The sequence below is a fragment of the Phaseolus vulgaris genome, chromosome 9, assembly GCF_051622355.1.
Source record: "Phaseolus vulgaris cultivar YP4 chromosome 9, ASM5162235v1, whole genome shotgun sequence".
Classification (NCBI taxonomy): domain Eukaryota; kingdom Viridiplantae; phylum Streptophyta; class Magnoliopsida; order Fabales; family Fabaceae; genus Phaseolus; species Phaseolus vulgaris.
The window spans coordinates 28,334,876-28,362,443 of record NC_143506.1 but is presented as its reverse complement, the minus strand read 5'-3'; the positions used below and the strand labels follow the sequence as shown (position 1 = coordinate 28,362,443).

The window sequence follows — 27,568 nt, the reverse complement described above, 5'->3', positions numbered from 1 at the left end:
CTTTGAGTATGTTTTATAACATAATGAATTGGAACTTGAAATGTATTTTAATAAAATTGAAATGCATGTGGATTAAGTATTTTTATTATTTATTCTTTGTTTTCTAATGAGTGTTCTCAAGTTGAATATTGTTTAAATAACATCTCATCACTCAGGCGACACCTATATAGTGTGTAATTATTGATGAGAAAAACGCACGCAGAAGCAACACAATCACGAATCAACTGCAAAAAAAATAAATGACACAAGATTTAATGTGGTTCGGTCGCTAACTGCAACCTACATCCACACGGGCAACTATTAGGTTTCATTCAATCATGTTGCACACCAATTACAAGTACAATGATCTTTTTAAATAGAGATTATAAAATGGATAGAATGATTAAGCTCACTCATTGAACATGGTGTCTAGTCAGCCCAACCCAATTGGTCCTGCCTTCATACCCAACAATCTCTCACTTGAAGCCACGAAACAATGTTCACTTGCGCTTCAATTGTGTACAATGATTAAGCTCACTCACTAAACATGGTGTCTAGTCAGCCCAACCCAATTGGTCCTGACTTCATACCCAACAATTATTACACTCATTGCTCAAGTGACACTCAAATGATGTGTAATGATTATACTCATTGTTCATCATCGTTCAAGCAACAACATGAACATTTAAACAATGAAGTATGTAGTTAAAAGTTTATACCTTAAGTGAGAGAGATGCAAATGTAATTTTCTCTCCTTTGGGAGTATATCGCTCAAGCAACATGAATGTTGCTCAAGAGAATGATGGTGGTGTACATGAGTCCCAAAACCTTAGAGAAAACATGAATTTACATTAGGGCGTTCAAGTTGTGCAATAATTGCTCAAGTGATAATGGAGCAATGCCTACAACTTTGGATCTTATTAGAAGAAATCCAATGTGCGTGTTGTTCAAACATGGTGAAGATGCTTAGGTGCAATGATAAGCGCTTAAGTAATGAAGATAATTTGATCTTTCAAGATATCTCACTCAAACAATATATTATTTCTTAAGCAAGGAAACTTGTTTCTTAAGCGATGGCGATTTGTGGAGTTGATAAATGAAATGTGATTAATTATAATGGATTGAGATATGTGATTAATGTATGTTATGCATGTCAAAATGTATACGAGGATTAATAGATTTATTTGTGGGATGAGATGATGATTATATGTGAGATTTGTGATCTTATATGGATGATTAATGTATTGATATTCAGGGTGATATCTACCTATATGGTGGATAACTTATGTGGAAAAGTACCATATGTGTACCTATATGGTGGATAACTTATGTGGCAAAGTACCATTTGTGTGACAAAGTATTAAACATATTATTTCATTAAATAAAGGAGATATTCTAGCTTTACTAGTTATTTAATCAAGTTTAAGATATTAGGTAGTGAGAAGTTGAAAGAGGTTTATGCATCAAACTTGGATAAGTAGGTGCATAAACTACCTTGATCGAATGACAAAATTAGTTTTGTTAGAGTATGCTTAATACCTATGTGTCTTTCGAAAAGTGTTATATGAGAGATATGATGATGTGAGTTGATTTTAGATTGATTCATTTAGGTGACACTTTAGATTTAAGATTGAGATTGTTAAGCAATTAAGAGTGAAACGCCTAAGGAAAATTCCCACTGGACATTAACTTAACAAGTGTTAAGTAGATGTGAAGGTTCATTTCCATAAGTCCAAAAGGAAAAACACAATTAAAGGTGAAGATGAATGCCAAAATAGGCGCGGAAATAAACCAAGGAAAACTAAACAAACATAAATGGCCGAATTGAATTCAAGAAGCAAAAACAAGAACAAGACATATTTTGGAATTGAAATTGGAATGGAAAAAGATGAGCGAAAGGAAACATAGGAGATGAATTTGAGAAGACGAAACACGCCACTTGGATTGCTGATTTGCTCTAAGATAAGTGTAAATGCCGCCACTTGAGAGCTCTCAATTTCTCACAAGATAAGACAAAGGTTTAGGGAGACAATGCTCACACACTCTAATTATAGTAACTTTACTCAAATTTCAACTTGTGAATACATGAGGTAGACCTCCCTATTTATAGATTTAGGAGCCTTGGAAAAGAAGAAAAGAGGGTAGAATGGGAAAGGGAGAAGTAGTGCGATTTTAGGGTTTGACTTTGGTCAAAACCGCACCATCCTACAAATTCTAGAATCTAGGTTTTCCTTTCTACCCTAATGGACTTCTTATGGGCCCATTCTTATGTCTTCACCTCTTAATTATGCTATATGAACCTTCTCTTGCTTATTCTACTATTTGGACCCCTCATGTGAGCCCAACTTATTTACAACATTTTTCTAAATATTAAAAAGACTAGCAGGAAGAACCTTAAGTGCTATGGTACTTGTCCAATCCTCCCTCTAGTGAGGTCTCTACTCTGAGATGACTTTTGTTTGTGTGCTTTAACATCCTTGGTCATCTCCTTGTGGGCTGGGTTTGCATCATATGAAGTGCATTAGGATGTGACAAAGGATTCTGATGTCTCATTAATGATGTTTCAATTGATATTGTTTTATTTGGGATGTTGTTGAGGGATAATTGAAAATGTTACTAATAATAGACATGACAAAGTGGGTATGAGTCTACTTAACAGGTTGGTGTTTCCAACTTGTCAACCTGTTTTTTTAATTAAAAAAATAGTTTAATAAATTAATTTTTTTCAAATTATTTTATTTATTAGGATGCAGATGTACAATATTATTGTAACTTAAATCATCAACGCTTAGAAATTAATTTATAATTATTAAATAATGAAGTAATTTAAGATGTAAAAATGATAATAATTTTAATTTATCCAATTAGAGACATTAATTAATTAATAATTTAGAAAAATATTTTTATGATTAAGTGTAGTTTTAATATATATAATATAATACAAAATAAAATTCCAAATTTTTTTTGGAGGACTAGCACACCATTGCGTCCTTTGACGAGACGAATTAAGATTTTTAATCCACTTTGCCACGACAAGCCACAACCTGAAATTAAGGAAAATTCTCCGTGCAACTTACCAATTGTGGTTTGTACTTGACTTACTTTTGAAATTTCAAAAATTACCCTTCATTAAGGATTTGAGATTTTGGAATTAAAAAAAAATACCTTTTAGAAAAACAAATTTGAAATATATTATTTTATTCCATAAATGAAATTTTGGAATAGAATTTGAAAATCAAAATATCGTTATAGAAAAGTAAATCTGGAATGAAAAAACACATTTAAAAAAAATAAATTCAGCAAACAAAATATGAAAATGTATTTTGAGAAAATTTTTCAGAATTGAAAAAAAGTTTCTATAAATCCAACTTTGGAAATGTGTTCCAGAAAATAGATTTTGAAAGTATTTTTGATCTGCAGCTCTTTTTAGTTAAGGACATTTTTGTCAATTTATATGTAAATTAGATATATGTTCAAATTTGAAATTAGACCATATGAAGGTCTAAAGTTAAAATAAAATGAGTTAAATTAGCTTATTTTGCCACCTCTAATTAGGAGTATATTTTGTTATATATATATATTAATGAACTTATGATATATGTGTATTATATATTATGTGTTAGTAATTTAGTTTCAAAATAATTTATATTTAAAATATTATAGGTACAAATATTAATTATTCAATAATATAACTAATAACCATTATCATTAATTCTCAACAACCCTAGTCCAAATTAATTTTACTATATTGCGTTGCATCCTTTTTTGTAATTACTTTATTAATTTAATTGAATTTTACATTTAAATAAAATAGAGAAAATGTAAACATGTAAAAATATAAAATATTTAACCACCCTAGAAAAATAAAATCAAAGGTTTAACCACACACAACATAAAAGTTATATACATATTTTTTTTTAAAATTCACATATTCATGCATATAAAGAAAAATTATTAACTATTTGTAAACTAAAAAACAGTCACAAAAAGTAAGGTTTGGTGTTTGTTAATGAATAGCTGTACAAAAATGTTAGAGTATTTGGTCTAAACTGCACCTATGAACGCCGGAGAGACGTAAGATCGGAACAGAGAGAGAGAGAGAGAGAGAGTGGTTGCTTTAGTGAATCTCACCGCGCTCAACACGCGCCCATTTCTTTTCCCCTCCATTTTCCTCTCACACTCTTCCTTTTTGCGATAACAATCTCTGTAACCGTTCCACATTCCCCTTTTCTATTTCTGGTATGCTTTTCTTTTTCGCGTTTTTTTTTTTTTTATCAAAACACGGAAAAAACCCTAACCCCTCAGGTACCGCTTTTCGTTCCACCACGCACTCTATCTTCTTTCTTTTCAATAATTCTTTATGCTTGCAATGGAATCATCGTAGTTCCTGATTTTATTCCCTGCCTCGCCGTTCCCTTTTCGTTCCATTCTGCGATAATGTATCTGTCACTTTGTTACGGGGGTGTTGGATTGTTACTGTTGCTGCCTACTCGTTTTCCTTTTGGGAAATAATTTTCTGTTTTCGTAGTTTGATTTGTTTGACCAGGCTTTCTCTCCTTAAAGTTCAAATGTTACTGTTCCTGTTACAATTGAAGCAAAAACTCGAATGAAAATGTCCATATTATGGGGTTTATAGATATATTGTGATGTGATGCCAAGAGATTTCAGATTGTCATAATGAGTTTAATTTGTCATCGGTTTTAAGGAAAAACGAATGATGTTAAATTTTGCTTCTACTAATCGTGCTGGTTACTCAATAGTTTAGGTCATGTCAGCTGATGTGCATTCCATTCCTATATAAAATTTTAATGAATGCACGCGTTGTAATTTGATTTCCATGGATACTTATTCCCTTATGTTTGTTTTAAGAGATATATGCCTGCCTACTATTTATGGATTATGCCCTAGTTTCAAAATTTCGCTCAGTGACATGAATTCCTTTTCAACCTTAAGCTGTACCTAAAGTTGTACTGAATGTATCATAAACATGTTTAATACTTTACGCGTTATTTTGTTGAATCTGCCTCATTTTTGTTACTTTACGTTACATTATTGTTTTGTCTTCTTAACCTGATTTTTTGTAATTTACTGTAATTATAGGGATAATCATGGGCCCTACAGAAATTGTGGATTTATCTAGTGATGATGAAAGTGAAACAGTTTGTTTGAAAGCTGTTAAGTTGGAGGGAGATTTTGTTATGGATAAGAAATGTCAAAGTCATACTACTGGACAGGATTCTGAAGAAAACCTAAGTTCTAATGGTCCAAGTACAGGTCATAGTAACTCCAGTGTATTGGAGCAGGGACCATCGCCGGTTGATGACACATGCATTTCGTATGTTTCACCCATTGGTGCAGCACCCCTGTGCAGGCAGTTTTGGAAAGCTGGAAACTATGATGATGGGATTGGTTCTAAAGTCACAGTCCAAAGTAATCCAATATATTTTTCTGGTCAGATTGATATAGGTTTCTAAATTGGTTATATGGCTGCAACTCACCTACACAATTTTCTGTCTACAAGTTCATATAAATTCATCTTGAATTCTTGCCAATTTTCTTCCTGCTTGAATTTCACGGGGACTACAGCTCTTATCTCTTTGTTATGCTTTTTGGGTTGCAGATGCTAAAAATTATCTACACGTGCACCCCATGTTCCTTCACTCAAATGCAACATCCCATAAGTGGGCATTTGGTGGTATGTTCTTACCATCTTTATAAACTTTTGTTTTATTATGACCATTTTGATCGACCACCTTTGGTGATATTTTCCCATGATCTTATCTTTATCTTTTTTATGTTTGCAGCCATAGCAGAGCTTCTTGATAATGCAGTTGATGAGGTTATTATTCCTGATGTTTGAATCATTGAACTGCATGATATTTTAAATGTGATATTGTCGTTTTCTTTTGTCATCTGCAGCGTTCTAAGCTATTGTCTTTGCCTTCTGATAGTACATTGCATGGATTATTGTAAAACATAAACGTCTGTTGTCGTTATTGTTTTATGCCTTAAAAATCTTTTAAGCCATCAATACATATTTTCATTTGATTTTTGTTCCTATTTTTTTTTTTGCACTGTTAACATTTGTTCTTAGGATAGATCCAAAATGGGGCTACCTTTGTCATTGTAGATAAAACTTCAAATCCAAGGGATGGGAGTCCAGCATTGCTGATTCAAGGTATACTGCTTCTGGAATTCATTATATAGGAACATATTTTTGAATCTTTTTTTTGGCTTTAAACTTGTAGCCTGAATCTTTCTTTCATATTTGCACTGGATACAATGATTCTAATTGTTTTGATTTGATCATAACACTTGGCAATTAGATGATGGTGGTGGAATGGATCCAGAGGCAATGCGTCGTTGCATGAGTTTTGGATTTTCAGATAAGAAGTCACAGTTTGCTATTGGACGGTGTATGTATTTTGACTTATTTTTGCTATCATTTTCATATCCCCTTTCATATTTATTTTTCAATTGGGTCTTTTAGATGGAAATGGCTTCAAGACCAGTACTATGAGGCTTGGTGCAGATGTCATAGTCTTCAGTTGTCATCTAAATAATAGGTATGCGTCTGCTAATGAACATAACATCACACTAAAGTTGGTGAAGGCAATGTGTCGCCTGCTGTGTTTGCAGTCACCTTATTATCTTGAAGAAAGTACGAGTATTATTGATTATTTCTCAGATGTATTTGTGCATGTAATTTTAGTTGATTTTTTTATTGGAAAAAAAATGAATAAATTCACCTTTTTTTTCCTTTTCTTTTTATAACCTCAGACAAATGTGAAGATATAATTAGGTTTTTTAAAAATTGAAATAATCTGCTCTCTAATGTTAATCCATTCTATGTACGCTCATCATTATTGATCTTTAGCCGATTCCTCTTGGCCTTTTTGACTATTGCTGCACTTATTTTCTTGGCTGGAAGATGGGGAGGTTTTTCAACAAGCCAACAATGTATGAGTTTAGGGGGGGAATAAATTATTATTTTTTCTTACTGTTTCTATCTTGATCAGGATTTTGACTCAAAGCATTGGACTTCTGTCTTATACGTATTTGACACAAACACAGCTTGACAGAATAGTAGTGCCCATGGTAAGTGGTTTTTCTCATTTTTAACTTGTTGAAGGTTTTGGTTTAAAGGCTACTTCTCCATACAATTGCAATGCAATAATGGAAGGCAACCACACAATTCATAATGATAACAAGTTTAGAAATTTAAATAACAATACAAGGGTAAAATATGCTTTCAGTACAATAAGTATTGAAATATTTATTTTTTAGTACAATAAAAAAAAGAACAATCTTAATACAATGATGGTTGAGTCACTGGAAAAGCACTAGGAAACAAAACAAAATTATGTATTTACCTCCAACCACGAGTAGATTCCTCTTTTCTCTTGGGCCAATAGCTTCCATGAACATTGCTTCACGTCACCTTCCGCGAAGTGTTCTGCAACGACCTTCATTTTTTCTTCAACCCTTGCTTGAAGTAAACATTAGCTTCCACAAAACAATACTTAATTATATTTAAAATTTACAAAATAAATATATAATAGTTCAAGTTCTAGACTTGAAATAACAACAAAACATATTTATTGAGTAGAAAAGAAGAAAAAAGAGGGGAGTGTGGTGCGCAAAAAAAGAGGACAAAGAAATATGGACCCAGCAGTTTGTGTCAGGAGGACTGTGTCAGGAGAAAGGGACAGGTGGTGGCACTGAAGTGGGTCAACTATGGTGCTATATGGTTGCTGAAACAGAACAGCTGTGTGGCCGGTAGGTAATTAGGTTTTTAAATTTTGGGTTGTATGACCGTACCCTTTCTTTTCGAAAAATCCTCCATGGCAGTTTTTGGAAAACACTTGGTGCATCCCCATTTCTCCCTATCCTTTTTATATTTTTCTAGACCTTTTTGGATTTTATGAACCACCTTTTCTCATAGAAGAAACCCTCGCCTCATATTCTCTAGCAACCTTCAACAGTTTGACAGTTTCTCTAACAACCTTGAATCCCCTGCCATATTCTCTAACAACCTTCAACAGTTTGACAAAAAGAGGACTTCTTACCAAATTAAATGGTAGTGCGTTATCATTCTTGCAATTACTAATTTCTTGAATCACAACATCTCTCTATCTTTACACACTTCATTCATTGTCTTTTGTTTGAAAATGTTAGATGTCCCAACCTATCCTTTTGTTACTTCTTCCAAAGAGTCTAGGTTGCCATCTTTCCTTTTTTCTTTATCCTCGAATAGCTTAATTATTTCCTTAACATCATCTGGAACATATACACAAACACTCACATTGCCTTTGTTCGAGCAAGATGATGTTTCATTCTTGGAGCTCCACTCAACTAACATGGGAGCAAAATTTTCTTTCACCTGAAGACTGTGTGGGGGAACACTTTCACATTACTGTCAAGTAGTATCAACATTTTTCATTTTAGCTTGACCCATTCTTCAATAAAATACAGCAACATACAACAAAGACGAACCAACCAGTAAAATACTGACAACAACATAAATATTAGAACAACAAGACAGCAGCAATACAGCAGCCAAAACAGGGGACAAGCTACACAGAAACAAGCCCAGACCTGCTCAGCCAAAAACCAACAACCAACATGGAAAAAGAGGAGAGAATGGGTGGGGTACTCTTTTTACCTGACCTGCTTTGGTGTGACCTGCGGCAACTCAGAATTGCATGATCCACATTTGGATTGTGATTCATGCGTATCTTGTACCATATCATATCAAGTTGTGGGAATCATATTGTGTAACCCCCGAGACTAACTACACTGGTTGACAATGATGATTTGATGCACTGTTTATACTGATAAATTTTCTACGGTGAAGCTTCTATTAGTTTCAACTTACACCACTAACTTATGTTTTTCAATTTCAGGTGAATTATGAATTTAATACATCGACTGGATCGTTGGAAGTATTAAATGGCAATGACCATTTTGTGTCTAATTTATCCTTGCTGTTGCGTTGGTCACCATATTCATCAGAGGCAGATCTTCTGAAACAAGTCAGTTTCTACATTTTCCCTTTAACCCTAATAATTGTCTAACTTTGTTAAAATATACTAGCGTCATGTATAAATAGTTTGGTTTTAGACTTCTTTCCTGACCTTTATCCAGCCCCTTCAAAACAGGCTTTCCATGGGACTGCAATGTTAGGGTTTCAGAATGCTAAATTATAATTCTTCATTTGTTACTTATAAATTTATTTGTTGTGATAGTTTGAGATTTGGCACCAAATGACACGTATTCTGTTTGTATTTTCACATATATGTTGAGTGTGTCTTGTATTTGCCTGTATGCAGTTTTTTTAGTCTGTATGATAACGTCTTCTCATGACGCCTCACATACATTGTTCAAACGTCTAGTTCTAAGGCCTGCCCAAATATTCTAGTTACATTCTTGTTGATTTGATGAGCTAAATTTGTATTCAAAGAAACAGAATTTGTATAGTAAGTATGTCTTGTACAATCACTAATCTTAATGGAAATAGGAAAATAGGAAGGTAACTGAAAATAGGAAACTAAAATCCAATGATATCCAAAGATAAATCACATATATCACATGACAGTTGCAACACCCCTTCAAGTTGGTGAATGAATATCAATCATTCCCAACTTGCCCGTAAGATCTTGAAACCTAGCACTAGGAGGTCTTATTGGAGTCTTGTAGGTACGAGTTGTAACAATTAGGCCACTTCCCACTTTTCTTTGATGAAATGTCTATTGATCTTGTTGAATGAGTGACATGGAGGATGGTATCTCTCTAGTACCATGTTGAGATGAGAGAAACAAAGGAATGTAATGAATTTTGTCTGTTGTTTACAAACATGGGTATTCTTATTTATAATGAAGAGATAAAATAATACAAAATTAGTATTTAAGATTGGGAAATATTATTTGGTAAGATACTTTCCTACCAGTTCATATCATGTATCCCTATTTAATGTAATAAAATCATATCTCTATCATAATAAGAACATTGCCCTTTAAGCTATGGCATGTGTATCATGAGACAAACTTGTTTCAAATGTCATCAACATAAAGCTCTTGAAGACTTGGTAAACATGTTAGATAGTTGGTTGCTGAAGTTGAGAAAGTAAATAATGACAAAACTAGTACATAATCATGACTTTCTCTCTTTCAAAGTGATAATTTATCTTCAATGTTTTTTCCTTTGAAATCATATCTTTAACACTCCCCTTCAAGTGGGGCTTATGTATTGTATTAGTCAAGGTTGTTAAAATGATTAGAGGTCATGATGACTACTAGAGAGCAAAAATGGGTAACAATTGTCAAAAAGAAATAATGGTTAGATAGCATAATTATTGTTGGAATTTTTTTTATAGGATATGGCTACTACTAGAAACAAAAATGCTCATAGGACATGGCAATTGTCCGAAAGTAAATGTACTTGGTTGTTGGAGAGCAAAAATGCTGAGAGCAACAACCTATGGGAAGCAAAAATGCTTAGAGACATGTCGATTGTCAGAGAGGAAAAATGGTCATAGCACGAGGTGACAATGGTGGCGGTTGTTGTACTGAAAAAACTCACAAGAAGAAAAAGTTTGCTAGGAAAATCTCAACACTAAACAATACTTGTTGGGAAAACTTAAAAGATGAATAAAACTAGCTGAGAAAATGTTGGCAAGAAACAATATTTGTTGGAAAAGTGTTAGTGGTAAACAATATTTGTCAGAATAATGTTTGTTATAAATCGTACTCGCTAGAAAAACTAAGAAAAAAGTGTATTCTATGTGAACAATCATGGTAGGGAAAAAAATGAAACTAGAAGACATACAAGGTTTCTAGATACCATGTTGAAAGGATTAGTGACAAAATAGGTTTTAGTTCCCTTCTCGTTTGGCTCTTGATACTATGCTGAAAGGATTATTGACAAAATAGGTTACGAAGGATGGTACTGCTCTAATAGCTTGTTGAGAAGAGAGAAGTCAAGAAGGAATATAATGAATTTCACATTGTGTACTCACGCATATTCTTATTTATAATGAAGAGATACAATGATAACGACCAAAATCAATATCTAATATTGGAAAATATTTGATAAGATATTTTCTCATCAAATCATATCATATTCCTCTTGAATGTAATCAAATCATGTCTCTAACATGATCAAATTATATCTTTTAACAAACTTCATTGTTTTGTTTTGTCATGTTGGATTGGATTATGGACAATGATGATATCTAAACTTTTGTCACAACAATTTCTTGGGGCCTTCATCTTTAACTTTTAGGTCATTAAGGATAGTCTTCATTCATAATCCTTCACATGCCATCTCACATGGCTCAAAACTTAGATTTTGCACTAGACTGGGCAACTATGTTTTGTTTCTTGGGCTTTCTTTATCTCCAATTTTGTGGTTTTTCTCAATGGGTACCTTGTAGTTTTGCATCCCAACTTTCTGTCATCTTATGTAAGATCAAATGCATACTTCCTTTGGGATATAAATATGTCTTTCTAGAATAGACAACCTATATTCAAGGAAATATTTCAGCTTACCCAACTGCTTCATCTCAAGAGGAGTGGCAATATTTCTTTTGGAATATGTCGCTTTGTCTTATTGTCGCTGCAACGATCTTATTGTCTACATTTACTTGGAGAAGAGTGGGTTTGCCATTAGGAGAGTGTTTTATGGATAAAGTATGTTCACCTTGGCTCTGCATGTATCTTAGGGAGATGACTTAAGTAAATCTTTCATAGCATTTAAAGGTGTTAAACTACATGAAAGAGAGACATCGAGCTGAAGTCATGTATTTTGGAAACAACATGAATGTTTTATTCACATTAAGAAAATGTAATCAATTCAATAGAGAAGATTTGATATCTTCAAATAAGAAAGATATGATACAAGAATAAATAAAAACATTGTTAATATATGTATTATATATATAAAATCTCGATATTCTTGATTATATAAGATCTATTCCTTATTTTTATAATTATGACATTCCTCCCCTCAAGTTGGTGCATACAAGTCATATGTGCCTAGCTTGTTGCAAATATAATCAATCCTTGTTTCTCCTTGAGACCTAGTACATATGTCAACCAATTGTTCACTAAAGTTTGCAAATGTAGTGCTATGTCTCTGGACACTAGTTTTTTTCTTATGAAATGACAATCCATCTCAATATTGTCCTTGTGAAAGATAGGATTAAAGGCAATGTGAATGCTACTTGGTTGTCTTATATAATGTGTAGTTGGGAACTTTCTTCAAATTTAAACAATTTAAGGAGTTGTTTTAGCCATAGTGACTAATGTCACTTGTATTTTGTTTACGCACTTGATCTTGCCATTTGCTTTTCGATGATATTAAATTACCTCCAACAAGAATACATTACCTCGAAGTTGAAGCCTTTGCCAGGAGCATTTTTAATATACTTTAGGATCCATACAATTGCATCACAATGGTCTTGACAATGAGAGGTTAAAAGTTAACTTACGACGCTCAATGCAAAGGCGATGTTAGGACACGTCATTGTGAGTTAATTTCACTTATCAGCTAACCATCTATAACACTCCCAAGATGAGAATATGATTCTCCTTGGTTAGGTACTTGTTTGACTCTTTGATCCATTGGTGTGTCTATAGGCTTAGCATTTAACATCTTTGTTTTTTCTTGAATGTTGAGATTATATTTTCTCTGAGATATGACTTAACCATCCTTGGATTGTGCAACTTTTATAACAATGAAATACCTCAAGTGCTCAAGAGTTTTTGTCTAAACTTTTGGTCAAGTAACTGATTTAGTTGGACAATGCCCTCCTTATCATTGATTGTGATAATGTGGTCCATGCATACAATGAAATAAATACATCCTTGTGGAGAATGATGATAAAATAGGGAATGATTAATATCATTGGAGGGAGAAAAGTAGGTTGGACAACCTAATGAAATTCAATTCAACTACCACAAGGGAAGGAGTGTATGGAGGAGGCGACTTGGGCCTATGTTGGTTGGCCATCCGATGTCATTGGGCTTGTTGGTTGAAGTTGTTGCTATGACGAGACAAAAGGTGCTCAGGAGGGTGTGGATGGGTGTTTGTTGTTGACGTTTGGTTGGATAAACTTTGTGTGATTTAAACATTGTGTTTGCCAAAAACTCACCGGAGGTAGTGCTAGAGGCATGCCCTCAAACCAAATAGAAAGCTTCATAAACAAAATCCTTCTAAGACAATGGGTCTTGCGGGCTAGCATGATTTTGAAAAAGGCTTTAGATATTATGTACTTTTAAGACAACACATGCTTGATTTATATTTAGAAAATGTAATCAAAACAATAAATAGAGGAGATATGATATCCTCTAATAATAGATATGATATGAGAATAAATAAAAACTTTCCTAATTATACATAATCTAGATATTATTGATTGTATAAGATTTAACCCTTATTTCAATAATTATAATAAAAGCCATTCAAAACCTGTTTCATCTTACGCATTTAATCTTTTCATTGTGAGATTCAAATCTTGGGTGGAATCTCCATATAAACATTCTCTTCTTGGTCTCTATGTAGGAAGGCCATTTTAACATCAAATATCTAAAAGGTGCTAACCAAAGTGATCAACTAGGAAGAGAATGATTTGTTTTGTAATTTGAGTTGTTTCTACGAGGATGGCCCCTTTCAATGCGACTCAACTTTATACACCCTTTTGGAGTAGTATTTACATGTAGTGTGGATAGTTAAAGAACCCACCAAATTTAGAAGGTATTAGGGCTCAAAATGATGATTTTCTCTTCCATGAAGAGTACATGTGGACAATGTGTGATGAACACCATATCAACAATGTGTGATGAATGTAATCACGTAAACAATGGATGATAAATTGTGTCGCAATGAATAATCACAATGAGCAATATTAAGCAATGGAAATTTAGCTCCCAAGATCGGGAGCTTAAATATCAACACGAAAGGAACAAAGTTTGTATCTTGGTTGAATGTGATGTACAATCATTAATATGCCTTTTTGAAAGGTATAATAAATGAGGAAAAAAATAAATAGGAAACAAAGATCTCATAATATCCTAAAGATAAATAATACAATATCCTAAACATAAATAAATATCTCGTGATATTCAAAAGATAAGTAAAAATGAAAGGGAATTTTTTGAATGTGCTCAAGTATCTTTACCGCTCAACAATAACAAGAATGATTATGAATATGCTAAATAACAACTACTAGTTTTTAGAAAACAATGAAAACAACACAACTCCCTAAGCTACACTGAATTATGCTAATCATTAACTGAACTACTAGAAAGATAATAACTATTAAATGCCCCTATTTCCAATTGTCTCACATATTACATGGTATTTATGACAATGATATACTCATTTGTTTCATGATATTGGATGATATCTTGATGTATTAGTAGCTTATTTTGACTGCCTCTTGTAGTTTGATGAGATTGGATCTCATGGTACAAAAGTTATTATCTACAATTTGTGGTGCAATGATGATGGGAATTTGGAGCTAGACTTTGATACAAATTCTAAGGTTGTATTTATTATTTTTTTTTTGGTTTTATTTTTTCTTACTTTATTTTGTTTTTATAATCTTGCTTTGCTGCTAATGAGGGGGTACTTCTTATATGCAGGATATTCGTATTGCCGGGGATGTCAAGCGTATTGATACACTTAAAGCCTGGAAGAGTGTAAATGAGGATCACATTGCTAATCGGTTTCGTTACTCCTTACATGTATGCATTATTAGAAAATTATGGTGCAGTGGAAATTTAAGGTTGATTTTTCTTGAGTCTAATATTCTCATGTTGCCCAGGTATATTTGTCCATATTGTACTTGAAGATTCCTGAAAGATTTCAAATTATATTGCGTGGGCAAGTTGTGAAGCCACACAACATTGCTGATGATCTTAAATATCCTCAATTTGTTAAATATGCACCATTAATTGGTGGATCTGCAAAGGTTATTGCCTAACTTTTTGGAATATTTTTAATTATATGTCAATTGAGAGGTATTCGAGTGTATACATTTCTCGACTATATCTCCTTTTTAAACTTAGTTTGTTATAATTTATTAGCTTACCTAAACTTTGTTAGTTACAATTTGTTATCCTTACTCTGGTTAGATTCCTATGCTATAGTTAGTTTACTAGCATAGTTTACTCATATCTATATAATTATAAATAGTTTAAGCTTTTGTAGTAAAATCAATTTCTTTCCCTACTATGTAAATTCTAATATGGTAGCTCAAAACAATCCATACCTTGACTAGATTTTTTTCTCTTCCTCCACCTTTGCTCCTCCAACATTAATGGTGACAACTATTTTTTCTCACTCAATCTTTCAAAAGCTTGATTCCAAAAAATATAAAGGTTGAATCTATTATTAAGGGACACAATTTTCATCTTCTCCTTGTTAATCCTAAAATTTCTAAGAACCTTGTGTCAACCGAGGATGGTGATGCCAATTGCATAACTGATGAGTATCTTGTGTGCAAACAAGATCAACTTCTCTTCTTGTGGCTCCAATCTCCATGTCACAAGAAATGCTCACTTTTGTTATAGGATGCAATCATGCAAGTCATTGTGGCAGCTTTGGGATGAGATTCCATTTGTATTCTAATGTGAAAGCTCATCGACTCTACATGGAGTTACATGATACGTTTCATGATAATTGCTATGTTTTTGAACATCAACTCCATATTCAAGTGCTGGTTGATGTGTTAACCACTACCAATGATTTTTGTTTTTGCCAAAGAACAACTTGAAATTATGATTGAAGGAATGGAGTTTGAGTATACTTTTTCACTAATCAATAACAAATTTCATCTACTGACAATTGATGAGGGGAGGTTCTCTTTTTACATGAAGCGTGCTTTGAAAAGTTTGAGAAGCAAACTCTCGCCTCAATCAATCTAGTTGAAGTGACTATCTCATTAGCTACTTTGCCAATTTCTTTGCAAGCTACTTTGCCCACACCCCCATCATCGAAATGGGATTGTGGCAAGAAAACATCATCATATTGTGGATCTTGGCCTTACACATCTTGCTCATGCCTCCCAATTTTTGGATCATGAATTCACCACTACTAGTGTTTATCTCTTCATTTTGACATTCCATACTTTTTTAAGCTCTTTGGCCTACTACCTCACTACAATTTTTAAGCACATATTTGGTTGGTCATGGTTTCCCTTTCTCACACCTAACTACAATCTCATTCTTAAGAGTGCATATTTCTTTCTTTTTCTATCCCACAAAGTTTACAACTACATTGTTGCATATGAAAAAATCCGTGTCCCTAAAGATGTTCTATTCAATGAACTTTGCTTTCACTATACAAGTGTGTTCCTAAACTATTCTCCGATTCATTAGTCTCACCCTTCAATGCTACATTTATAATTCTTTTGAAGAGACCAATTACCTCAAACCCCATTGCTTCTCCACCATCCTCTCTTTCATTAACAACATCATCCTCTTTATTTGCAACTCCTCAATCTTAAGGCGCTAGTCCACTACCTACCTACAAACACACCTAATGCAAAGTCATTCCAAGTCTGGCATAATACTACCATTTATTCACCCTACTATTTTCATTAATGTGCAACCATGATCTTTAAAACCAAGAACTCTCATCCTACTTGGATTGAAAAGCCTTGAGTGCTCCACTCTATAGTACCTGGTCCCTTATTTCTCTTTTATATGATTACCAACCCATTGATGCAAATAGTTTTTCGAGTCAAAGAGAATCTAGATGGGTTTGTTAGCATGTACAAAGCTCGCCTTGTGGCTAAGGGGTTCCATTAACAATTATGTAATGGCTACAATATAACTTTTTCTCTAGTCACCAAACCAGTTGTTTGTTTAATTTTCTCCCACGTTGTTACTTGTGAATGGCCTCTTAAGCAAAATGAATTATGTAATGCCTTTCTCTTTAATGCTTTGGTTGACTAACCCTCGGTCAAATTCTTCACTAGGATGTATGTGGAAAGCACACCTCACAAGCCTAGTTTGACAATTTTCTTGGGATGTAGAGAAAAAACTATCTTCCACTAGTTGTAGTTCTTAATACTTTGTTGAAGTATTGTTATTTGAATTATCTTTGTAGGGAACCGCTTTGACAGTCACAACAATTGGATTTCTTAAGGAAGCTCCTCAAGTCAATATCCATGGTTTCAACGTATATCACAAGAATCGACTCATACTGGTAATTTTAACCCAAAATGTTCTAATATTTCTAGTTGGTTGTGTGTGTATATATGTATGTATATGTTTGTGATTGATCAATCCGTAAACTGTTTATAAATTTTAGTATTTGGTTGGGTAAAATTTTATGTTTCGTGTAAAGCACATGCATTTCCTCTTTATTTATTAGAATAAGTAAACTTATGCATTGCATTACCAATTTGACATGTGTAGATTGATTTACTTTTCTTTATCTCTTTGATGTAAGGATTCCTATAAATGAATGAATTAGCTAAGAGGTGAAATAGCCTCTCAATCATTTTTTCCATATTTCTCTCTCAAGTTGGTAGCAAAGCAGGTCAATTCCATTTGTCTGTGTCATTGTGTGGTTAGTTCACTATTAGCCATTGTCACCTTGTCTCTTTGACAAGCACTTGGTTGTGTTTCTCTTACTGAGTAATAGAAAATCTTGTATCCATTGTCACTATCAACCATTGTCGGCCACCATAGTTCGCGTTGGAAAGCACTAGATTTGCGGTGCATCATCGAGCGTTGGAGAACCCATTTGGTATCGAAGGTAGATTCCTCATTAGGTGCTACCAACACAACCTCTTTGGCAGATAATCTAGGTGGGTGTAGTTCACATGCTACCATTGTCAACCTCTGTAGTTTCTATTCCAACCTTTTTTTTCTTTGTAGGCTCTCTTGGGGACCTTGAGAGTTTCCCTTTTTTACCCTCGTGTTCTTTGTTTTCGATTTTGAAATGGACCCTAGACAAGCCAAGTCCTTTTTTGGTCTACATTTATTGTGCTTTGGTTTCTTGGCCATGTTTTTCATAATCACTTGGATAAGGATTTTCAACTTTTTTGACTTGTATCTCTTTTTAGAATGAAACTAACAATATTTTTGCAAATGATATGCAAACGTCTCTAACTCTACTCATGAATTGTCATCTTAGACAAACCCAATCATGATATGACTTTCTTTAATTGTTGAAGCCTAACCAACCAACTACTAAGGAATTGAAGTTGTTCTTTGTAGTTAATTATTTTGAAGATATTAAGAAGTTGGATTAGTTCTACATAGTTGTGATCCTTCATGCCATGCAACCAAATTTCGATCATGTTTGGGACCAAATCTTGACTACTCAAGAAATTCGATCTATTGATAGCCTAACATGGGTTGCTTTATTTTCCCACTCATACCAAAATAAAATCATCATGATTTTGTTGAATCACCTTTCATGGTATCTACTCACGCAATGGTAGCTCGTGGAAACAAAGGACGAGGTGATTGTGAACTTCCTCAATTCTCTTGTTACAAGAGGATGGGTCATATTGCTTCTCTTTACATGGCTTTGTTGACAAGATGGTCAATGTCTTCAAATTTGAGAAGTTGGAACCAAAGTTTTTTTGATAAAGATATCCAGAATATTTGAGGTTAAAATCTAACATATATGAACAATTTTCCACCTAATTTGGTCTGTCAATAGCCTACATTTTTTAAACCATGGAATGTCATAGTCCTTGGATTCTTCATTTAGCCTCTTCTAATAGTATTTCGAGTAATACTTCCTTGTTTTCTTCCATTTCCTCTTGTAAAGTTCTTCATTTTATTATTGTAGTCACTGGGTCCAAAGTTGTTAGTTTCCCTTTCTCCTTTCTTGAACCTAAATTTTGTCCTTCTCCCTACTCACCCTTTTAACCACATTTATGAGGCAAGTAACCAAGTCATTAAATTGTTCTGCAACCTTTGATGCTTATTATATAGGAGTGTGGTATGGGTGTAGTGATTGGCAAAGGACATGTAGTTAGGGGACTCCATTATCTTGAACCTAGATGTTTTGTATCCTGTTTTGCTTCTTCCTCTCCTAAACTTTATCATGTAGTCAAGTATGGGTCATCCATACTTATCAAACTGAAGAAAATGGTTCCTTAACTTGACAAACTTCAAGTCCTAGAGTGTGGGTCACGTTAATTAGGGAAAACATGCAAGTTAAATGTTCTTTTCCAGAAAGACCTAAAGTGTGATGTAACTTTGTTTTTCTATATTTCATTATAATATTTGGGGACCAACTTGGGTCTCCTCTTTTGAATTTTGATATTTTGTTGCATTTGTTTATGAGTATTGTAGCTATACTTTGATTTATTTGATGAAAGATTGATCTGAACTATTGCCTTTTAATGTAATAAAAAATTAGTTTGGCTAAGTTATTAAAATTTTGAGGAGTGATAATCCTAAAGAATAATTTTCCTTTGAGTTTTCTACTCTTAAGTTCACATGGTGTTTTACAGTAGTTCACCTATTCTTTATACACCCACTTGAATAAATAAGATAGAGGAAAAACAATGTATTCAACCTACACTGTTGTGCTCTTTGTTGATGTAATGCAATTTCATTTGCTCATTTTCACAAAATTTATGTCACATGTAGCTAGGTCCATATATCTATTCAGCTTTTACTCTAGATCAAGCAACAACATTTTGTTTCTTACTTTTCCAAGATATAAGATTCCTTATGAGGAATAGACAGTACCTAGTGGTAGATCTCCGGTCAATGGAACAATCAGTCCAATCTGCATCACAATACCCTAAGACTTGAGTATTTTCCTTTGTTCTCATACAACAATGCTTATCCTGGGATCCCTTTTACATATTTGAGAGTGCAAATCTCAACATTCCAATGATCAATGTGAGGTCAAGTCCATTTACAACTCATAGGCTTCTTCCCAAGAGGAAGGGAGACAAACTCTCAAGTACCACTATGTTCAAGTGCATGCATTTCGTTAATCATGGCTTATCACCATTCAGGGTGGACGAGAACCTCATGAACATTGTTAGGAATAATAATGGTGGACAAGGTGAAAACAAAGAAGGAATATGAAGGAGACAATGATAACTTTATAAACATGATATGGAATAGGAGTAGATCGAATACCTTTTCTAAGAGCAGTAGGCCAAGCATGATCAAAGACAAGAGGGCGAGGAGGATGAAGAATCTATGATATGGGAAATGGGTGGTGAAGGCTTTGAGTCACGAGGATCTTTAGACAAAGATGAAGGAGTTATTTGTGCTCGACATTGGTATACTCCCAAGGATCTCCGGATGTTACATGAAGGACTTTTTGAACAAATGAAGAATGTTCCATGGAGGACAAGAAAAAATGTTTGTAGAGAAGGTAACATTAGCACACATATAATACCTTTTGGTTGAGGGAGAATAACATTTATACCCTTTTTTACGGCGAGAATACCTAAAAAAGACACACTTAATAGTTTTTTTAGAAAGCCTGTTAAGACCTGAAAAGACATTATGAACAAAACAAGTACACCTAAACACATGTGGAGAGGTATGATACAAAAGGTATTTTGAAAAAATTATAGAGCGAGGAACTTTATTTTTAAGGAAGAAAGAAGGCAGTGAAGACTGCATCTCCCTAATGATGAGCACAACATTAGTGTTCACTTCATAGAGCATAAAATTTCAATATGTTTATTTTTCTTCTCTACTATACTATTTTGTTGTGGAGTGTGAGGACATTGATCGATGTAAAATTCCCTCGGAAGATGAAAATGTAGTAGAAAAATATTTTTTAGCATTATCACATTCATTAAATAAACCTAAGTAGATTAAGAGAATTCATCAATGAAAGTTACAATAATTAAAACCAAAAGAAGTGGCACAACTTAGTCCCCAAATATCATAATGAATATTAGAAAAAAAATCTCTTTGATTAAGGTTTCTTATGAATGAATCAGCTCAGAGATGAAACAATCTCTTAAGCATTTTTTTTTGCATAGTTCTCTCTCAAGTGGTTGAAGAGAAATAAATGAGATGAGGAGAGAGAAGAATAGGCGGGTAGAATAGAATTAGGTAAGAGGTAGTACAATAGGTACCCCCATTTTTTAAGTTATTTTTCATCTCTTTTTCCCACCAAACAACCTACATTAATTCCATACTCCATTTCTTCACAATATGAAAAGTTCATTAAGGTTTGGTTTTATAAAAGATAAGTGAAGTTTGCTTCTTAAAACAAGTTTGAGAAGTGACAAAAGTGTAGGTTTTTGCATTGGGGTGATAATTTTACCCAACTTTACTTTACTAATTTCCAAATGCAAATCGCTTCACTAAGAATTCAAGTTTAATTGGAATAGATGTGGCAAAATCAAGATCATCTAAATATGATTATGTTTTTAGGGTTGAGTTCGTTAAAGTGAGATATGATGTCATAAACTTTGCCTATTAGTCAGCCGTACAGTTGTTGGATGTCATTGGTAGAAAAATCCTCAGCCTGTTCCCAAACAACATCACAAGCTTCATAAGCAGGACAAATTTGCTCTAAGGAAGGATGAATGATGAATTTGGTTGACACAAAGTTGGGCATCAATCTTTATTCAATTGTTAGCAGTTAGTTACAGAATAAGAGTTTGTGGTCAAAACAAAATGGTCTTCTTAATCTTGATTGAAGCTAAGGTTTGATATCAAAAGCCCAATAGTTTGCTTCCATCAAATTGTTGAAAGAGTTGGGCAATTGGTGAAAACAAGGGGGTCAACTTTGTCTGAGTGTTTGAAATAACCATGGTTAAGCTTGGAGGAGAGAGAATCGGTTTCGAGAACAATGTGCAAGGGAGCTAAAGGGGAATAAGGGCCATAAAGTGTTGTGCAAACAAATCTGGTATGTTAAATGGCTCTGAAGGAAAGAGCAAATGGAATAGATTCATGAGCACGAAAGTAAATGGAGGATCATGTCGTGTCTGTTAAAGCTAAAATTTTGGTAGTGAATGTTTAGTTTAAATTTAATGGCACAACAAGAGAAAAATGTAGCATTATCAAATGAATACATTAAAAGAGATGTATGGCTATACAAGAAAAGGTAAGGATGCAAAATATTATGTTATAATATCTATTGAGGAAAAGATATCAAAGTCACTTGAGTTAGTTTGGAGACGTGAAGAAAAGATTACTAGAGTGTAGGCAAACACTAGTATAGAGAGTCCGAAGGCATTGGCCTTGTAAAAAATGGATAGAGAGCCTGTTAAGGATACTAGGCATTTTTATAAGGGATTTCGTGCTGAATAGAAAAGGTTACTAGAGTGTAGGCAAACACTAGTATGGAGAGTCCGAAGGCATTGGCCTTGTAAAAATGGATAGAGAGCCTTTGAAGGACACTATACATTTTTATAAGGGATTTCGTGCTGAATAATATCCTTGAGAACTTAGGTTTCAAGCCAAGGTTAGCGACATTGTGTGACCCCATGTAGCCGACCTCACTTAGTGGAGAAGGCTATTCTTGCATTGTCATATGTTTTACTTTTCCAAAGGATTCCTTGTCCACTTCATAGTTTTCCTTTTTCTCATTTTGAATATATATTCTTCTAAAAATATTATAAATAACAAAATTAGACATTTTAAATCATTTTGTATATTCTCTGTTGCTTTAATGTTGCTTTAACATGGATTTACCATTTTTTTTTGGTTTTACTCTAATACTGTTGTTACCCTTTCTATATACTAGCCATTTTGGCAGGTTGTAAACTATTTGGACAGTAGGGGTAGAGGAGTTGTTGGTGAGTAATATGTTACTATGCACTTTCAAGTTTTATCTGATATTTAGAGACGTACTGCATCTACAGTGTATGGGTTCCTAACTGTCAATTAATCTATGGTGAGTTCAGGTATCCTGCAAGCAGATTTTATTGAGCCAACGCATAACAAACAAGATTTTGAGAGAACTTCCCTGTTTCAAAAGCTTGAAGTGCGTTTGAAGGAGATGACATGGGAATACTGGTATAGTGTTTTCTAGTGATCTCTAGTCTTACCTGTCCTGCTCTATTTTGGAACATGCCAACCGTTGGTTTCTGTAATTTAAGTTGTGTCAAGCAAAATGCATTCATGTTTGAATATTTTTAAATTTTTTTGGAATTAATAACTAAGAGGGTGAGTCCTGGTGCAACGGTAAAGTTGTGCCTTGGCACTGGTTGGATGAGTTTGAATTTTGAAACTACCTCTGTGCTAGGAGTAGCAAAATGGGTCCACTCCAGACCCAAAAAAATGCCATGCAGAGTTAGGTTGTTCAACCCACAGCCTGCCCTGCCAACCCTGGTCTGCCAGTCCACCTTTTTTTTAAGAAAATTAAATTTTATTATGTTTAGGCTTAGAGTTCCTGCTTTGTATTTTTTTAGTATTTTTAGGAAGTCAAAACACGTGTTATTGTTTTTAATGCAAAATCAAATTTAGGTTAAGTTTTTAATATACTTTAGGTCTTTTAACTAAATTTGTCAATTTGGATTAATTTTTTAAATGGAACTTTTTTTCCTACTATTGGTGGACTTGTCTTCCGGCCATCCAACCCACCCGCCTAAGCCATGATTTCCAGCCAGCCATTACTTGGTGGGTCAACCTGCCCTAACCTGTTTTTGGCATGCTGGTGGTGGGCAGATGGATTGGACTAGCTTGTTTTGCCACCCATACTCTTTGCATAAGCAAGGGTAAGACTGTGTGTAGTATACTCTTCCTCTCCCATGCCTTAGCATAAAGGAAGAGCCTTCTTCTGTCGGCATATTTTTAGTTTAGTTTAACATTAATATGTTACATGTCCAGTATTCTATTTAAACTTCTGCAGGGATACACATTGTACATTGTTTGGATACAAAAAAGAAAAAAGGAAGTTTACACCTGGGGTTACATCAATGCAAAATCCACTGACTATAGAAAAACCAGTTATATTGAACAAAAGTTCCTCCTCTCTCGTCAATGCAAAAGCATACGGGAATTCCTTACAATGTTCCAAAAATCTGCAAAGCTTGGATCAAGGTAACCGCTTTCATGAGAAACAAAACCTTATACCATTAGCTTAACCAATTTTATCTAGCTAATGTTTCTTCTTTCAGGTTCTCAGAGTAAGAGGAAGAAGACACATGAACTGGTAGACCTTATGAATACGCAAGAGCATGCAAGCACAGATAATGTAGCCTGTGTTGGTTTCAGTCAGAATAAACAGGTCTGCATTTGCTTCTTCATCAATGTTGAAATTTGTTAGTGCATATCATTTAGTGGCATATTTTCCAATAGTATCGTTTACTTAGGGAACATGTAGTGTAACTCAACAATGGTGATTGTCAAATTTGTTTCCATTATTGGTACCCCTTGGCTCCTTTTTTTCCTATCGCTATTTGTCAGAATCCCATGATTTATGCTGCAGTTAATATTTCTTTATACACTTTTAATTACATAATTGGGAGGATAATAAGGACGATTAATAGGTTGACAATATATTTTATATTTGTCGTACAGCATCATTGATCCTGAATTGTAGGGATAGAATCCATCATAAATTAGATATTAAGTCTTTGTATTCTATTTAAGAAGAATTGCTCCTCTATGAATAATATCAGAAACAATTTTTCTGACATAGTATCGATGCTCTTAAATCCTTGGGAGCCAGTGTATTCTCTTGTGCAGCCTGCTTTGCTGCAAAATCACACCCCTTTCATTTTCTACTGTATTAACCTGCACGGCCTGCATTGCTACAACACCACAACCCTTTTTTTATCCCACTGTATTCCTTCTAGGCCTGCATTGCCATACTTCAAACCTTAAAAATATCTGATACTCAGAGAACCCTTGACCAATCAGACAATTTGGGTAGTGTGGAACTGCAGAATATTCAACCAAGCCTTAGGCTTAATGGGAAAAATTAGCTAAAATTGTAGGGATAGATTATATCCATCATAAATTAGGATTTTCAATTATTAAGTCTTTGTATTCTATTTATGGAATTGCTCCTCTGTGAATAATACCAGAAATTGTATTTCTGACATTATTATTGGTATTGTCATTTATTGTATTGTATTGTATCTATCTAGTGTTCAGGAGAAACTCCTCATTTATTTACTTGATTTCTTTGGAGTTCATATTTTGCCACAATCTGGGAAAGGTTTTTTATGCCAACTTTACCCTTGCATTTTATGTAGACCATGGCAACTCCAGCTGACCAGGTGGGAGACCAAAAGAATTTACATTTAATTCATCAAAATAAGCAACTGCATGCAAAGTGAGTATATTTTTAATTTCAGTTATTTTGATGAGTTTTATTTGTATGAAATACTGCTCATCAAGTTGGATCGGCTTCAAATGTTTCTCACTTTTGCTGGCAAACAGAAACTATGTACAATTACATTCATTTTCTCATTTTGATTTTACCAATATTTGCCGAACTCATTTATGGCCTACAATCTTCTCCCTGCAGATGTCTAGAATTTGAAAAGACAGGAGAAGAACTTAATCTCAAGGTAATTTTTACGAAGTAATAAAGTTTGGTGAAGTTACTTTGCATATTCTTGCTGCGAAATTCATAGTGACAACTTCTTTATTCACAGAATAAAATGCGTAGTGTTCTGTTCGTTATACGGTTGGTGGAATTGCATTGACATAATTTGATAGCCAGTTCTTTATTCTTTTTGGTTTTTGGAAACTTTAAAAGCCGGACCTGCAAAAGTATTTTTCTTCCGCCATTCTCAACTAAATGTAAAACAAAAGAAAATAAAATATAAACATAAATCTCTATTAAAAAAGTGTGGTTAAAGATTTGTATCTCAAAAGTTTGTTACCTTCTATGGATTTGGTTGAAGTTTGTTAAAATTAGATATTCTGCTGTATTTTGAGAGAATGAATATCCATTTGAAAGAAATGCTTATGATTGTACAGGTGGTGAAGCTTAAAAGTAAAATACAAGAAGCCCAAGATGAGTATAAACGGCTTTTGGCAGAAATAAAGTCACTAGACGTGAAAGAAGAGTAGTGTTGTAGCTGTAACTTCTTTTTCTTCTTTGGTTGGTCGTTTGTAGAAATGTTGTATGTATAGCCTAATCCTTTTTTAAGTCTGCGGCTCCTTAGGTTTTGAGGAATTTAAAGGATGATAGGGTCTGAGTCTTTGTTTTCCAGGCTTCCTATTCCTTTACCATGTATATGGAAGTGAGCCATCTCTTCATGTAAAGTTCTTCAAACTTTAACTACATCCAATTAAAACTTCATATATTTCCCCTCTACTCTTTTACTTTATTCTAAAATGGAATTATTTTTAAAATTCAAACTCATATTTGACAATATAATTATGAAACTCATTATACACCAATACCCTATTTTTTAATTGCTATACAAATTATATTAATATTTTTAATCAGTATTTTAGTTTTTTATGCCAATCATAATTTTCAATATTAAATATTAATATTATCAAAACCACATGCGATTAATATTTACATTTTTAATACATTAAAGTATTAAAGTATTATCGTTTTAAAATATAATGTTAGATTAATAATATTAATAAATATCAAAATCATACAATTTAAATAATATATAAAATTTTGTAAGAATAATATTAAAAGTATATATGTTGTAATTATTTTAAAGTAGATAAATTATATAATTACATTAATAAAAAAATCAATTACTTTTTATTAAATAAAAATTAATTAATTAATTTATTAGAGAATAAAATTGTCAAAATAGAAAATAACTAGCTATCTTTTTATACAATAGTTAAGATATAAATGACTCGGCTTATAATGTAAAGTAAAGATATAAAATTACTCATCACGGTCGAAAGTAAGAAATGTTATTTTGTATCAAATAAAACAAAGTCATCAAATGACAAATAAATTTATCAAAAATTATTATTTTATTAAATTTGAACCAATACAAGAAATTTTCTAAAAAAGTGGGAGAAACAATTATATTAAAAATATGTTGTAACATTTATTTTATAGTAAACAACACCATCGCGAAATGATTTTTTTATTTAACAATCAAAAAGAAAAATATTTAGCGTAATTCTAACCACAAACTGTAGCAACCGAATTTACACTGCCGTTTTCTGTTTTTCACTTTTTAGGAATTTATTTTTTAAAATTAAATAGGTAATTTACTACATTTATTATATTTAAACTTGTAATATTAAATTATTAAATTGTAATGAATTATTAATTAAAAAATAATATTAAATTTTCTAATTATTTAACTAATAAAAATTCCAATAATTAATAGATCTTAATAATTAAATTTTAATTAATAATGATTTCATTATGGAATTGATAAACTTAGTAAATTACAAAAATTAATAAAGAATATTAATTTTAACAATTATTCAATTAGTAAATATTTTACTAAATTTTATTGTAACTAAAACTAAGTAATAAATAAATAAATTATAATATTAAATGTTTAATTAATATCAGTCTAACAAAGGTTAAATAATTTTAATTTAGTTATTAAAATATTTATTTGATAACTTTTAAATAACTAGAAGATAATATAATTTAATTTTTTAAAAGCAAATTAAAAAAATTAAAATATTGTGTGAATTCAGTTGTCAAAACCCATCACACTGGCAGAGGT

At 33.0% G+C, this 27,568-nt stretch overlaps 1 protein-coding gene across 3 annotated transcripts; it reads left to right on the top strand.

Moving 5' to 3' along the window:
• The first annotated feature begins 3,970 nt into the window (after positions 1-3,970).
• Positions 3,971-26,217, top strand: DMS11 (Histidine kinase-, DNA gyrase B-, and HSP90-like ATPase family protein). 3 transcript variants are annotated; one of them, XM_068627970.2, is made up of 20 exons: positions 3,971-4,218; positions 5,080-5,409; positions 5,600-5,674; positions 5,784-5,818; positions 6,079-6,157; positions 6,306-6,395; positions 6,470-6,545; positions 6,999-7,077; positions 8,886-9,014; positions 14,426-14,524; positions 14,625-14,726; positions 14,807-14,953; positions 17,095-17,193; positions 22,687-22,738; positions 22,847-22,958; positions 23,794-23,984; positions 24,062-24,171; positions 25,145-25,224; positions 25,420-25,462; positions 25,878-26,217. In XM_068627970.2, the coding sequence occupies exons 2-20, from the start codon at positions 5,088-5,090 to the stop codon at positions 25,968-25,970; spliced, it is 2,013 nt and encodes a 670-aa protein (XP_068484071.2). In that variant the 5' UTR covers positions 3,971-4,218; positions 5,080-5,087; the 3' UTR covers positions 25,971-26,217. The 3 variants fall into 3 exon arrangements, with proteins under 3 accessions (XP_068484071.2, XP_090150903.1, XP_090150902.1); XM_090294777.1 differs by lacking the exons at positions 3,971-4,218; positions 5,080-5,409 and having other exon boundaries at positions 5,634-5,674; positions 6,110-6,157; XM_090294776.1 differs by lacking the exons at positions 3,971-4,218; positions 5,080-5,409; positions 5,600-5,674 and having other exon boundaries at positions 5,799-5,818; positions 6,074-6,157.
• The last annotated feature ends 1,351 nt before the right edge of the window (positions 26,218-27,568 follow it).